The 16,173-nt window shown below is 37.2% G+C and overlaps 1 protein-coding gene across 2 annotated transcripts in view; it reads right to left on the reverse strand.

The window, feature by feature from the left end:
• DGKB (diacylglycerol kinase beta) overlaps positions 1-16,173 on the reverse strand; it is a 527,061-nt gene that overhangs the window by 345,405 nt on the left and 165,483 nt on the right. For both annotated transcript variants that reach the window (XM_016218863.2, XM_016218862.2), the window contains 4 exons: positions 12,654-12,771; positions 9,997-10,085; positions 9,798-9,914; positions 4,540-4,638 (listed from right to left, as the gene is read on the reverse strand). In XM_016218863.2, coding sequence (XP_016074349.1) covers positions 4,540-4,638; positions 9,798-9,914; positions 9,997-10,085; positions 12,654-12,771 — 423 coding nt within the window. The remainder of the gene's footprint in view (positions 1-4,539; positions 4,639-9,797; positions 9,915-9,996; positions 10,086-12,653; positions 12,772-16,173) is intronic.

Consider the following 16,173-nt stretch of genomic DNA (forward strand, 5'->3'; position numbering starts at 1 on the left):
GAATGACTTGGGACAGGAATCCAGAGGGGTGACCTCTGAATTCTATCTCCAGAGCCCACAACCCTAGATTCTCCTCACACAGCTCCAGTCCACACTGGCCTCCCTTTGCTGGACACCAAGGTGAGTGGCTGCACACGAAACTTTGTGTGTTGGCTCTTTAAGAGGGTGCCAGCATTTCCAGCCATCTCTCCCTGGCAGACAGAAACCCAGCTGCTTTTCACAGCAAGATGTTATATGGGCACCTTTCTCAGTTCTGGTGTTCTTGGCTGGGAAGTCCAGCCTGGGGTTTAGGCCCCAGAGTTCTCAGTGGGAATCTCCCACAGTTGAGATATCCTTCTGGACCTTCAGCTGCTGCCTGTGGGAGCCCAGCCAGCCCTCTCATGCCTCCGCACTTCCTATCAGTCTCTGTGTGGTCTCCATATTTCATCCTTGGTTTTGAGGGTGCTCTCCAGCTAGTCTTCAATTGCAGCTGATTATGCAGGATGGCTCTTCTGTATTTTAGTTGTAATTCCAGTTTGGTCTGGGGAGAGTGTCAGTGTAGCTTCCACTCAGTCCACCTCCATCTTTAATTGCATAGATGGAACTGGGGGGCATTACACTAAGTGAAATAAGCCAGTCATAGAAAGACAAGTACCACATGATCTCACTCATACATGGAATATCATAAATAAAATAAACCAATGAATAAAACAGATCCAGAGACATAGATGCATGGAACAGACTGAGGGATCTCAGAGGGGAGGCAGGGGTGGGGGAGTGGGTGGGGAGAGATTAATCAAGGATCTTATATGCTTATATGCAAAACCTATGGACACAGACATTCGTAGGGGGAAGGCCTGGAGATGGGGTGGATACGGAGTGGAGGGGATCAATGGGGGTAAAAGGGGGACATCTGTAATACTTTCAACAATAAAGGTAAATTTAAAATAAAAACAACAAAAACTGAAGAATCATTATAAAAACAAGTATACTCCTAGAGACCCAGTTTCCCTGATCATAAAAAATATAGATAAAAAAACTTGGCAAGAATACAAGTCTATACCACCATTCTATAGAAGTTGATCAAATTTAAAGGTTCCTCTATGAAATTACTCTAAGAATAAAGGGAACTTTATCTAGCCTATTCCATTGATTTCTGTGACCTAGTAAATTTATGTGCCATCAAAAATAATTTTAAAGTACTAAATGAGGCCATTATAGTGAAGGAAAATTTATGGATAGGATAGTAATAAAGTTATAGATTAGCACATAGAAGTAAATAACATTTATACCAACATCATAGACTAATGTGGGTATAAATTTAACTCTATGCTTTCTATGCATAGAAGATAAAACATGACAGTAATAAGACTCATAGGTCCAAAAGACAATAAACCATGATCAACAGCCGACAGGGATTTGTTAGGTAATGAAGGCATCTCCAACAACCTATCTTTCTTTGTCACAATAGGGTGTTTCATGTGATTTATTAAAAAATAACTTTCAGTGCAGGTTACTGACATATAGGTGAGTATAAATCTAATTAAAGCAAATCTTTAAGGGACCAAAACAACCTGGACCAAGTCTGTCTTATGTTCGGAGTAAAATTTAGAACATAAAGAGTGAGTGGATTGCATGTTAGTCAGACATGTTTCATATGGAATTATTACAGTTTTTTGCATGTCACTTTGATAAGGACTAGACAGTAGAGATTTCTGATGTGATCTAGAACAAGAATCAAGAATATGTTTTTTAATGAAGTCCATGAATGGCAGAACATTGGTTTGACATTAACTGGTAAGGGTTAATGGCCTTTAATAGAAATCAAATTGTGCATTAAGAACCTAACTGAACACACTGGATTCACTTTATATTTGTTTGGGGAAGGGATGTGGAAAGACCATGCAGAAATCTACCTTTGTAAACAGTTCCGAGTTCACTTTGATATGGCAGTAATTGAACTGTGGTTGTAATCATTTTTGCTGAAAAATTTTCTCAAAGAAAGCATTATAAGTAGCTACACACATAAAATTAGTCATAAAAAATCTCAGTAAAATCCCTATACTACATAAATTTTAAGTAGTGTAGTTTTATGATAGTGTCCACAAAATATGCTAGGAGCCAATTTCAACCCCAGTAAACAGTGATTATATCTGATGTATGGAATCATTGATGGTTACATTTTGATTTTAATTTCAGAGTAGTTGGTTTTAGTTCATTTTTATGGCAATAGGCACTATCAAGAGCAATTGTCTGTGGAATCCATTTGTAGTGCATGCTTATAAAAGCATATCATCAGTGCAGAAAAGATGCTTAGCTTAATAATTTCCATAACAGGAGAGCACATATCTATGGAATTATTAACTTAAAGTTAATACACGTGTTAGGGAGAGATTGAAAGGCTCGCAAGGATGTTATAGACATGTTGAAAATATATAAGTAACACCTGAAAAGATGTTCTAAAATATCAGAAGACTGCTTGGCTTTGAGTATATCATTAAGATACCTCAACTAGGAATTAGGGATATATATTGAGTTTATATCACTCATTCAATAACCATTTCCTGACCACAGAGTCAAAGCAAAAGAAAAAAAACTCAAACTAAATAGCTTAAATCTTCATTTTATATTTTCTAGAATGTGATGGATATGACACTTCTTGCCGTTTTGCAATAACTGAGTCTGAACCTCACCTGCTTTTCTTAGAGAACATTAGCACGAAGAAAACGGGACTAAATAAACAGGATCCCACTGGGAAGGAGTAAAGGTGGAAGAAGTTGAGGGTGGAAAGCTGTGACATGCGAGGGCAGAGCACAGGGAGGCATCAACACAAGGCAGGTTGAAGTCATGAAATCCAGGAAAGACGCTAAAAGGAAGCATCCAAAGAAACAGAGGAAGACTAGGAGAGTGTGGCAGAAACAAAAGTCAGCCAGAGGTAGAAGAAGCTGCAGGATGAGGCAGTCAATAGCGCCCAACACCTCAGAGCAGATATTACCACAAAAATGAAAAAATGGCAAATAGTGAGATGCGTATCATGGTTAAAATGGCAGTAAGAATTAGTGATTGAAAATAAATCTTCAGAATCAAGTATCTACAAGGCAATAACAGGGTTTGCAGGACTGAGAGAAGGATGTTCGTGTAACACATGCTCTTTACATTTGATTCTCTCAGACAAAAAAGAGTAGAATAACAAAAAGAATCCATCTCATGTCTGACTTTAGGTGACCGGAAGTTGACATTATGTGGCCCAAAGAAATAGTGCTCTGGCTCGCAGAACTGAGTAGAACTTACAAGGCAGCTGGATGACGGAATAGCATAACAGATTAGTCCTCAGACTTAAAATCTGAGATCAGGAATGCATCTAAACTAGTAAAATTACTCCACTTTTTAAAAAGCAAAAATATTTTAAAAATTCTACAAGTCCTTTCTCTTTAAGAAAATACTATAAAAGTATAAAAATAACACCAAAATTCATCTAAAATGAAAACTATTTTAAAAGGCTCTCATTAATTTTAATTAATCCTATTTACTACAGGATGTCTAATAAATTTTACATGAAGAAAGGAAAGTTAGAATTAGTTATTGCTAGCCTCAGCAATGTGGAGGTACTTTTCCTTTGCTCTATATTTGTAGTTTGAGAAAATGTAGAGTTTTTAGTTAATTTTTAAATAAGGGCATTTAAAATACAACCAGTATTTTACAGATAATTACAAAATGAATCATAAGTGGGCGCAAATTGAGTAATTTGATTAATTTCTAAGTTGACCTTTAGAAAAGTATTTGTCTAACATTTCTTAGTTGTATTTTTATTACATCCAACTAAAGTCTAAGCTACTTAATTTTCATGTTGTTTTTAAAAATGAAAACTGCATTATGGATATAAAATAGTTTGTTTTGTGAAAGAAGTATTCCATGTCAGAGACAATTTGGGTTTTGAAATGCATTATGAATATTATGTTCAAATATCTGCTTCTCTTTCTAGCAAGGTTTGTTCTTTTCAGACTTACCTTATCTTCTAAATGCATTTTTCACTTGTATACTTAATGAACTAAATCATTACCTTTCTGGTAGTTCAATTTATTGCTCACTAATAAAAAATAAAATACTCCAAATGGCAGCGCATAGCTTTCTCCAAGGTATGTGTCCTCATTCTAGGTAGCCTCTGACCTAGATGAGACACCTCAACATTGCAGATATATAATGTGCATCCCCAGCAGAATTGTCCATAGGAATAAATTCTTTATTCTGGGAAGCTCGATCTATAAAACATGTAAAATGTAGAAGAGCTCTGCCTATTCAATTTCTGGTAAGTACAGCGTGAGTCAGCGATAAAGCCTGAGTCAGCTTCAGTCCGACGCACCTAACACAATGTTTACTGTGCCATGAGGGAGGAAGGAAATGCAGGGGGCAAAGGTGTCTTCTCCAAAGTATTGAGGTATTTTATATCCACACAGTTCTGCCTTGATCAATGGATGCTTAGCTCTGGAAGCATTTAGTGGGATAGTTTACCAGTTAGTCACAGATGCCCCAGGTTAAGCAGCATGAGAAGGAAGAACTCACCAGTACCACTGGACAGATTGTTGTGGGTGGTAAAATATGATCCTTCAAAGGTCCGCAGTCACATTCAGGTTTTAGATGAGAAGCACATTTGTTATGCAGCTGGGAAAAGAGAAAGAAGACACTGTCAAATTCTGCATGACAACAGCAAACATAGGACAGATTGTATGTCAACTCAGATACAACAAATACCTTAAAGGTACATTAAAAGAATTATAAGAATAAACAGGACCTTAAAGAGATGCATATTATATTTGTACTTATATATTTACCTTAAAGAAGCCATTTAGCAAGTTTTATGACCCCGCCTATATATTTTCTAATCTCAGAAATGTTTATATTAAAAATGTACTTTAGGTTTTACACCAAAAACAGCCTCATTTCTTTGACAAACCCACATTATTGTCCATTACAGTCCTTCCTTACCATAATCTCGAAAGCACTGTGCACTGTGGATGCTTTTTTTTTTTTTTTGACCCTCCTGTTTTCTCAAAGTCATTCCAAAGTGCACAGCTCAGTATGGGGCATAATTGATCCCATCATTAGTTTTAACTTCGTAATTCAATATGTAAATGTAACCAGAGATTCATCTCAGTAGGAGCAGGATATAAATATAAGAAGATGATTATCATTATAAAAATGTATCTTTATATTGTGTATATCAGCTCTACATTAATTTAGTGCATAACCATACAATGTGCTGTTTACTTTTCAAGATATATGAACCTAAACAGATACTTTTATCAATGTTGGTCGCAAGTTTAAATTAAGGTTATAACATAGTACATTAAATAGTGGGCATTTTTTTTTTTTAATTGAGGTGGTAGGTTTTATTGAAATCATACAGATTTGCTAAAGTAACAGTTGTTTAAATGCATCTAGGAATTTCTCCCACCCCACTTCATATCAATTTAATATGAAATATCATATTTTAGAAAAATTATACATGTTAATAAAATAACATGTCTTGTTCAAAACAAAAAAGGAACTACATCACATTTCAGTTTTGACTCAAAAATCCCACCTTTTAAGTCATGGTTAAATTAAATTTCACAATAAACTTACCTCTGTAACAGTTAATTAGCAACCAAGGACAGGAGTATAAAGAGTTGTTGATTTACTGTGGGCAGTAGAACTCTATTAAAGGAGTATTTTCCTGTCCTTCCACCTAAAATGTTTGCATGCCAGCTCCCTGCCTTGGAGTTAAGGCTACTTGCACTGGAGTCATGTACCTTAGGCTACATTATATGAAATAAAGGTACCTTTACACATTCATCCATAATTAGCAGTTCTGCTTGTCAGCAGTATGTAAACTCCTTATAAAAAGTGGTTAAATCTAATCAGAACTGCTGAGCTTTGTCATGAGGCAAGAGGTGTTGAAGATAAAGTAGTAGTTGATGCCATAGGGAAAAACAGAGCTAATTAAATGAACACTCTGACTTGGCAAATGCATACTAGCGACTGGTTTACATATATTATTAACTTGTTGTACTTAATCAATTTTCTTAGAATAAGTCATGGCCCTTGAAATTTGGATTTAGGGATAATGGATTGCCAAGTGTTGTGGGTTGAATTGGGTCCCCAAAAAGATATGCTGAAATCCTCACTCCTGGGACCTATGAATGTGAACCTATTTGGAAATAAGATGTTTTTAGATGTATTCAAGTTCAGATGAAGTTATACTGGATTAGTTTGAGACCTTATAGAATGAGAGAAATCTGGACACAGAGAGACAGACATGGAGGGAAGATGGCCATGTGACAACAGAGTTTGAGATTTGGCAATGAAGCTGCAAGCCGAGGAGTAGCAAGGATTGCCAACAACCACCAAAACTAGCAAGAGAGAGGCAAGGAAGAGTTCTTCCTTTCAGCCTTCAGGGGAAGCATGAGTGGAGGGACATCCTGACATTGGAGAATCATCAATTGGCTGCCTCCTGTACACCCCCTACTGGGGATCAAGATCAAAACTTGGGCATGTGCCTTGACTAAGAATGAAACCCGCATCCCCTTGGTGCATGGGGCAATGTTCAACCAACTGAACCACACTGGCCAGGTTCAGCCCTTCCTTTTGGTGTAGATTAAAAGTAGAGAAAGTATTCAGAAAAAAACAAAATATTAGTGTCAAGGAAAATTTCAGAATTTAATTTGGTTCTTGAGATGTAGTAAAAATTCAAAGTGGGCAGACTGAAGGGAATAGAGTAAGCAAAATACCAGGTAATAGGGGAGCGTGACCTTCCCAAGAGACTGTCAACAAATATGCACAGTTATCTAAGGGTCTACACATAGAGAGGAATATTATATATGCCATGTGCCTTAGGTTAGGCTCTGATATTTGAGGAACTGAAAAGCAGGTTGGGGTAGAAGGCGAGGGCTGCATGTATTATCACAGAACTATTATAGGTTGCTGAAGGTGGCATATGATAATAAACTAGTATTTTCAGAAGATGATTCTGGAGGTGGTAAGCAGCCTGCATTATAGGAAAAGTACCTTCTGTTAGGGAGATAAGCCAAGAGATTCTGATCTAATCTAGTTCAGAGGTGCTAAGAGCTTGCACTTGGGCTGTGAACGATGGAGACAAAAACTCAAATCTGAGAGAGAGAGATATTTTAAGGAGAAAATTTCAAGTCTTAGTGATAGGTTGACTGTATAAGATAAAGGTGAAAGACAAGAATAAAACAGATTTACTTCTAACTCTACTTCCAATGACTACAAGCATGATGATGCCATGTCTGATAGAAAAGAGAGTTGGAATAGTTGCTATTTGTGAATTATAAATAATTCTGCTTTGTCTAGGATTTAGTGATATTCAGGACCACATGGTTCTGGATGCTTTCAGAACATGTAAGTGCTGCTTGATTTTGGCTGGGGAACCACATATCCTTCCAGTGGTGAGAGAAAAATGCCGTGAGTAATATTCATAGACTGTCTTCTGAGAGCCAGGAGTTGCACTGCTGATAATTGTCTATTACTGAGCCCTTACTATGTATGAGGTTCTGTCCTAAACACACCTACTCATTGAATTATTATTAACAATCCTACAATACAGGTATCATTAACTCCAATTTACAAATTAGGAAACTGCCCAAAACCATTACATACCTGGCCCAAGACTACATACCTACTATCTTATCTGTTGGAGAAAGACGATCTTAACAATGTGATCAGTCTGACTTCTAAGACCCAAGCCATTTCCAAAACTAATCTATAAAAAAAAGTAATAGCATTTGGAAAACCCTGAAATGAAGTCAACTGTCATTCTCTTTGTTTCTCTCTGCAATCTCTTCCTCCTGGAACTCATTCATATAGGTCTTCTTAAAGCCCCACATTGATGGTGCCATATCCCATCAATTTCACAACTTCTGCTAGCTCTTTGCTACATGAATAGCACTTTCTGCGAAGTATTAAGAAGATAAGAAAGTAGATTCAGTTTATTTAAAGGCAATCAGTCATAGTAGGTAACTGCCAGTCAAGAGCAAATCAACTTTATAGTTATACTAAAATTTTGACATGGTAGTTAAAGAAGAAAGTATGAATTATATTAAATATATAAATGGTCTGAGTAAATTATTCTGTTTAACCTAGGCACAAATCAATATATTAATTAGTCCTTATAATTGCTTAAAATAAAATATCTAAAAGTGCACAGAGGCTCAAGTTACTTTTGAGAAGGCTATCTATTTTTCTGAACATATGAGAACTCTTGTTTGTTGGGCAATTCTTGTTTCAGAACCCAAATACCCATGGGACCCTTGGAGATTAAGGTTTACAGCAAATAAGCTCAAGGTGGGCCTTAAACCACAGTGCTCATGGTCTGCTTATATCCTGAGTAGAACTCAGCGATATAAAGACATTTATAGTTTATACTGTGTTCTGTCCTGGTGAACGGATAGAATTATCTTCACATACACATTGATCTTTAGTTAAGAATAAGATGGTAGGGCCTGTCATCTGAACTAATTTAAACATAAAAATCCAGAGATTTTTAAAAGTATAGTTTGTTCTGAAGTAGAACTCTCTCTCTTGTACAAGGAAGGGCCTAATTTCTTGCAAGCTTAGAGTTAGGATCAAGACCAAATATAAATGTTTACTTGGCAAATGGTTGGGCTAGAAATGTAGATTTTTTGGAGTCACAAATTAGAGAAACAAAAAAAAGAAAGAAAGAAAACATGAGAAAAACAAATGGAATATGAAACAAAAAAATTATTTTAAAATGCCTTGAGTGTCCATAAGAGACTGCTAGCAATAACTTTGAGGGCTGTGGCGCCCATAGAATGGAGAGGGTGGAAGATCTACTTCATAAAGATTAAATGGGGAAAGGAGAAGGGGAATCAAAGAAAGAAAATTCTAAAAACTCTAAAAGCTTTTGTTTTAGGAGAGGTAGCAATGCTTATTTTTAGAGTGTTCGAGCTGAGTACTCATTTAAAACACAATGATTTTTTTCAAGAAATGAAAAAGTAAAGAAAAATAATAAACTTAAGACATTACATTTGAAATTTATGAAGAATGAGAATATAACTTAAAATACAACGAAGAAATAAGTTCTGATAGTCTCTAACTTCAGCTTATGTTAAAAATATAACTAGTGAAAAATGCACTATACAGGAAAAATACAAGGAGCAGGCTCCTACAAGAGCTGAAATAAAAATTATATATTTTATAGACATGTAGCAAAAAAATGAGTTCTTAGAAGCATCAAGAACTAAATGCGAGCCCACTTGCCTCTCTACCTAGCCATGTGGTCAAGAGGTCAGTTTGCTTAGCTTTCCTTGGTCTTACCATCTTTTACTATATAATTAAGATTTTGTGCCACATTGTTCATTTTTCTACCCTTTTCAAGCCCAGAGATTCTGAGATTAAACTAAATTTACATGTGTAAAACAGAAAACTCTACCATAATAGGGTTGTGGAGTAGAGGGGCAGCTGAACACCATCCAATCAGTTTCCCATGCTCATTGCCCATGCCTCTCCTAGGATTCTGGTTACTTTCCTGATAATTCTTATGGCTCTATGGATCACAATTTGAAAACTGTATGATGGTATTATCTCTAAGGTTGTCACCAGCTCTAAAATTCAGGATTCTATGAAGACAAGTCTAACTCCGACCCTCATCCATTTGGGAGCCAGGTAAAACAAGAAGCTTCCATGGTTTTATGCTTAGTCTGAAGTCAGGGTGCTCTTCGAGGGGTAGACTCTTGGAGAATATGAGAATACGGTCTTCAAAGCAAGCGAATTCTAGAGATTTGTTTTCCAGTGTTACTCACTGTGATATGACACCAAACACAATGCAGTCCTGTCAGGCCCTGGTAACATTTGACAGTTTTATGGCACTTATCACACTTGGTTGGGCAGTTGCCTTCAACCCAATAATGGTGCATGACCTAGAACAGAACAAGAGTGGGGTTGTAAGAGGAGGCTCCCATAAACACCACCCTCAGAAAGCCAGCACTGCCACACACTTACATCAGTGTTCTTCTTGGACTTCACATAGGTCTTGATGCAAGAAGGAGGCGCTCTAGCCACACAGCGCTCATGCACTGTGTACTTACAAACTGCAACGAGACATGAACACAAATTCAGAACTCATCCTGGTCCTGATTGCAGTTTTATAGGGAAAGAATGACATTAACAGAATCTCATTTCATATCCACTGCTCCCTAATCAATCCAATCAGCCACATCAAGGGAAAGTCCAAGTCGACTGTTTTTGCCATGGAATACAAAAGACCAATTAGCACAGGAAATATTATGCATGTGAAAAAACAAGACTCCTCTATCATGGCATAGCAGGAAATGCTTAATTAAATCAGAACTCCCTCAAATTTTTCACAATCACTTCCAGATGACAAAAATATTAAAGACAAATTGATGACTGCCAAATGGCTTGGTGTCATTTGCTAGAAAAGGAGATCTATATTTTACAAAGTATAGGCATGAGAGCAGCTGGCAGGCATGGGAATAAAAGCCCATGAGTTTATGCTATTTGGTCTATTGATTTATCTAAACCTTAAATGGCTGGTTAGTCTATTTCCAGAGAATAGATTTCATCATCTATGCCAGGCCTTTAGGGACAGCTCATCACTTGTTTGTCATGATGGCACTGTTTGTCCAAAAGGAACAACTTTTGCTAGGCAGCATGTGATAAAAACATATACACAAATGCAAACATTTCTATTTATATGCAAATGTGTATCTATACACATGCAAACATATATATGTATGTGTGTATACATGTAAATTTGATGTAAAACCAAGATATATCTGTCATTGGCATCTTCAAATTATTTCATAGCTTGGTTTTGAAAATAACTTAGGGTCATATGCAGGTGTTCTTTTAATCAAAAAACAATTAAGAGTTCTAAATGCATTAATATATAGAATAAAAATTAAATCTAAAACAACCATGTAGCCCTCTTAACAAAACAAACAAAACTAACCACTGCTTACATTAGAATGAAAAACTCTAAATCCACATGATATTTATATAGCAAAACTTTTCCATATTATCCACAATTGTGATTTCCTTTGGCACCACTGAGGAAGAAAACACACTTTTTCCTCTCCCATATTGACAATAATGTTAAGGTATTGCATTTGCCACACTAATCACTTAAAATTTGTGAGCAAAAATTCTCACTATATAACCACTCTCACCTTATTAGAAAGTAATTTTACTTCTTATGCTCCCATCAATAAAACCTACCATGAAAAATTATTTTTCTTAAAAATAATAGAACTTTGGCCCCTCTGGCATGGCTCAGTGGTTCAGCATAGACCTGCAGGCCTGGAGGTCACAGTTTGGTTCTTAGTCAGGAAACATGCTCTGGTTTGGGGCTTGATCCCCAGTAGGGGCCATGCAGGAAGCAGCCAATCAATGACTCTCTCTCATCCTTGATGTTTCTGTCTCTCTCTCCCACTCCCTTTCTCTCTCTGAAATCAATAAAAACATATTTTTAAAAAAATACTAGAACTTTAAAAGCAAAGTACTTCTCCTATACATGGAGAATGTTCTAGTGAAACAAGCCTTTCAAATGTAACCATCAGAAACTGCCCTCTAAAGTCAACATCTGGCAATTTCATGTAATTTATTAAAATCCTTAAATGTGAAATCACTTAAACATGGCACTGAAATGTGTTTTTTAACATCAAACAATACATCTGAGATAAGGTCAATTCCCAAATACACTACCAAAGAAGCTGCTCACTGAAAATAATACCTGAAAATGACATATTGTGTGGAAGCCAAGTAGGAAATTCAATTTAATATAAATACACAAAAATGGGATGTGTTTAATAAAATTGACAGTTTCAGAGCAGAAAAAATGTAGATGGACAAACTGCGGGACCAAGACAACTTCACACTTTGTGAGGAGAACACAATATCCCCCGTTTTAACAGCGGTATCAGGAAATGTAGTTTCTCAGGCCTACATGGTATAGATTGAAAAATACTTAAGTGACTTATAAATTAATTGTAAAGTAAACTATTAGAAAATGAAAATTGCAACAATAAATGTACTGAAATGAAAATACTGGCCACACAACTCGTAAGCTGGCAAGGCTCTGGGTTCCAATACCCATTAATCGCATGGGGAAGAGATTCTTCATAATAGCACTAAAAATAATGTGCCTGAGTTGGAAGATTAGTTTGCATTTCTTGTGATTTCTTAATTTGAATACAAATTGACAGTCATTTAATTCAACTGTTTTTTAAAAGACCTGAAGGAACTGGCTCGTTATGAGAAGCCCATGTGAATAAAGCAGCTACATTAGGAAGAAAAAGGGGATAAATCTGTGTTAGATATAAATAAGAGAAACTAGAGGAAATCGTTATCATCATCTCAGTAGAAATGGAGACAACAAATAGATTAAACTACAGTGGAAAGACAAGGGCCAGCGGGTTGGAAAATGTCCTGGGCTCTTTTCTAAGTGAGGGTTTTCCAAGACTGAAGAAAAGTTAACAGGAGAGTGACCTAAACATGCGGAGAGGGAAGAGCGAGCGGTGGTGGCAGGAAGGGTCAGGGTCACCCCGGGGCCTCCGTCCGCAGACAGGACCGTTCCGTGTGTGTCAGCCCCCCTCCCCGAGGGGTGCAGGGAGAGGCGGGGCAGGGCAGATACTCACAGGAGCAGCAGAGGCCCTGCTTCCCCACCCCGATGAGCATGTTCAGACAGAGGTTGCAGTAGGCGGGCTTGTTGAAGTGCTTGAGCCTCCACACGTGCTGGCCGTCATCCTTCACGTTCTGCGGGAGGCAAGGGACACAGATTGCACTCGGGAGGTACACAGGGCAGTGGCGGCCAGCGACACTCAGGGCGGGCCTGAAGCACGCGACGGCCATCTGTTCCTTCACCCCCGGCTTTCCCAAGGTCGCCGCAGGGTCTCGAGAAACACGTGTGCTCTGGTGGAAGGAGATCCTGCCAACAAGTCTCCGGCTACAGCAGCCCACAGATTCCTGTCTAATGTCAGCGATTCCACAGCATGTCCCCAACCCGAGGGACGTGTCTGCCCCGACGCTGGATCGTTATCCTAAGCCCAATTCTATAAACGAGTAAATGAGTAAAGAAAGGGAAAAAGGGTGAAAGCTTGGAAAGAAGATGTTAACCCTTGCGTAGCAGTTGGGATTTGCACGAAAGGTGAAGGATGGGATGACAAGGGATGATACTTAAAGGTCAGCTACTGGTGCTATTTTAAGGCTTCAGTTGGGACTTCCTTCCATATTACAGTTTATATAAATATATTTTTATATGTCTCCACTAGTAACTTTTTAAAATTAAACTTTTTTAACGACCTAAATTGAAATAATCATTTTGTTTCCTCTTTTTTGGTAAAATATGAATAATTTTAATCTCATAGAAAGGTAGTAAAATATTAACACTGCATGACTATCCTTATTTATAACGATCACTATAGTTATTTGCCACAATAAAATCTTAAGTTTAAATTAATTCACATGTTTGCAGAACAGCTGCAATTATTATTTATTTTTCTAAGTAAAACTCTATATAATATCATAATAGCTACTTCACTAATAGGTATTTAATCACATCTGCATTGTTTAAGATTAAAGTAAAATTAAATAATGATGCATGCTTATGACTGTCCTGAGCTCCTTTGAAAGTTTAAATGTATTAAATGAACTTATTGCATATCACCACTTTGTTACCATTATTTTCTCATTAACATCTAGTCCTTATATGTTATTCACCAAATTATATCAAATTAAATTAATTTTAGACGTCATTTATTGGTATTCTATCAAAACTATTATAAGTCATAATTGGCCAAGTTGTAGTATTTCTTAGAATGCATTCACCTGGTCATTTTTTTTTTTTTTTTAAATATATCTTTATTGATTTGAGAGAGAGGAAAGGAGAGGGAGAGAGAGAGATAGAAACATCAATGATGAGAGAGTCACTGATCGAGCCCGCAACCCGGGCATGTGCCCTGACCGGGAATCGAACCTCGATCGCCTGGATCCCAGGTTGACTCTCAACTGCTGAGCCACGCCCGGCCGGGCTCACCTAGTCATTTTTTGAGCATGTGCTGGGGCACATACTAATTCTATAGTAGTGGAACAATGTAAGCGATCATCTTGTTTCTCTTTATTAAAAGATGTTAATAATGTTTCCTAACCATTTTTTTCTTACTCCCAGTCAAGAGATACACCACCAGATTTGTAGAACCAGATTAGATCCATAGTAACTAATTCTTACATTAGAACCAGAAATGTCAAATTTGCATCGTAATATGAAACATTAGTGGAAATGCTTCCTGGGAGATAATTCTCCATGGGTCTCTTAAATTTCTGCACACTTTGTAAGCAGAAGACTGTCCTTTTTTCCAGGCTATCTTTTCGAAGATATCTGAATAGCAAACAGCTTTAGACAACACAGCTATGTATCCCCCCAGAGCAGAGGGTGGGTAAAATAAAAATCCAGTAAAATAAAAATCTCTCCCATCTCAGCAAAGATTAAGCAGGTTTGTTGATGGCACATTATAAAAACTTCAGTTTCCCTCAGACAAGGTTTCAAGCTCTGACGGTCTGCACAGGAATCACCTGGGTCGCACTTTGTCACCCTTCTGAGACCCCGTGGGCCCCGAGGACTGGCTCGGGCATGGAGCTCCTGTTTGCTTCGTTTCTCTGACCCAGGAGTCTCATGTCCTCGGCCAGCATCCAGAATGAAACCGGCAAGGTAACTTGTTAATTTGTAAATCAGCTAAATTTCAGACCCCTTCACAGTTCTGGACCGTGCTCCGATTCATTTTCTTGACAAATGAGAAACAAGCTCTCAACAACAGCAATTATGCAGACGGTGTCATGGAGAGGACTTCAGAAGACAGAAGTGTTTTAATTTTCTTCCAAAACTTATGAAATAGGCTTTGTAGGGATTTCTGGATCCAGCTCTTGTTTGTTTGAGTCATAAGATTTCTAGTATGTTTATTATATGAATAGAATGCGTTATATAACTGTTGAACGTTGCTATATTTTCCAAACTATTTTTTAAATCTCTGTTCCTTCAAATAAGAATAAAACATCCTGATGTGAGAAGTTCATGTAATGGGGTTGTTAATTTTTAAAAAAACATACTGATAAAGTTAACAGTTTAATGCTTAAAAATATTTTTAAGCTGAAAAGAAGGAAAAATCCAATTTTGATATGTATTGCTGTTCTGATAATCCTTGTCATTTTATTTTTTAAGTGATTGTCCATTACATGTGAATTAGCCTCATCTGTTGAAGAGCACATATGGACTAAGTTAGCTGGCATTTCCCTTATCAAAAATAAACAAGTCTGAGCGTGGGTGTTCTGTCAATCAGAACACTTAGCCATGTTACAGGCTGCAAGTGATGTACAAATCCATTACCCGGACAGAAAATGCTTTACCAAAAAACAAATTAAATAGCTTTATAGCTCTTAGCCGGATGTATTGCCAAAATATGCAAAAGATGAAATATGTATGTGACTTCAAGAGAAGAAATTGGAACCAGGAGCCAACTGCTTCTCAGCAGTGCGAATTATACTCCAACTCTCCATATTTTCATGTCTTGTCTTGTTTGTCTTATTAAGATTGTAAACTTGGTAGGGGAGGAGGAGAATCTGTCCCTTGCTCTGTTCTATCAGCCAGTTGAGCATGTTCCTATTAGTCCTTCTGTTGCCAATAAATATTTATTGTCAGAGAAAGGAATTCGTTTTCATAGGAAAGACATGGGGAGGAAATGTGGATGGCTTGATTCCTGGCCTCCTCTGAAAATGTGGATAAGCCAATTCACCTCTCTTCTTATTTTCCTCTCTAATAAAATGAAAGTACCCACTTTTCTCCTCCAGGCCGTGGTGTGAGCTTTCATTATAAAATATCTGTGAAGTCAGTTTAGTTCCTTAGAAGACTGGTGTTATATAAACAGCAAATATGATTAACGTTGTTGGGTTGAGTTGTGTAACATTCCAAAGTTTCAGCCTAAAGATTTCAGAAGGATGTTTGCAGGTTTACGATACTTTATTTCATAAAAATTTTGTTCCCATAGTTTTTCCATAAAAATGTATTCCTGATATTTAGAAAGTATTGTACTTTTTTAATGAAGCAGTTCAGCTACGTGTTTACAACAGAGATATAAAACCTAGGAAGTTTACGTGGAGAAACTCTGG

This window comes from Miniopterus natalensis, chromosome 10 (genome assembly GCF_054644295.1).
Source record: "Miniopterus natalensis isolate mMinNat1 chromosome 10, mMinNat1.hap1, whole genome shotgun sequence".
Taxonomy (NCBI): Eukaryota; Metazoa; Chordata; class Mammalia; order Chiroptera; family Miniopteridae; genus Miniopterus; species Miniopterus natalensis.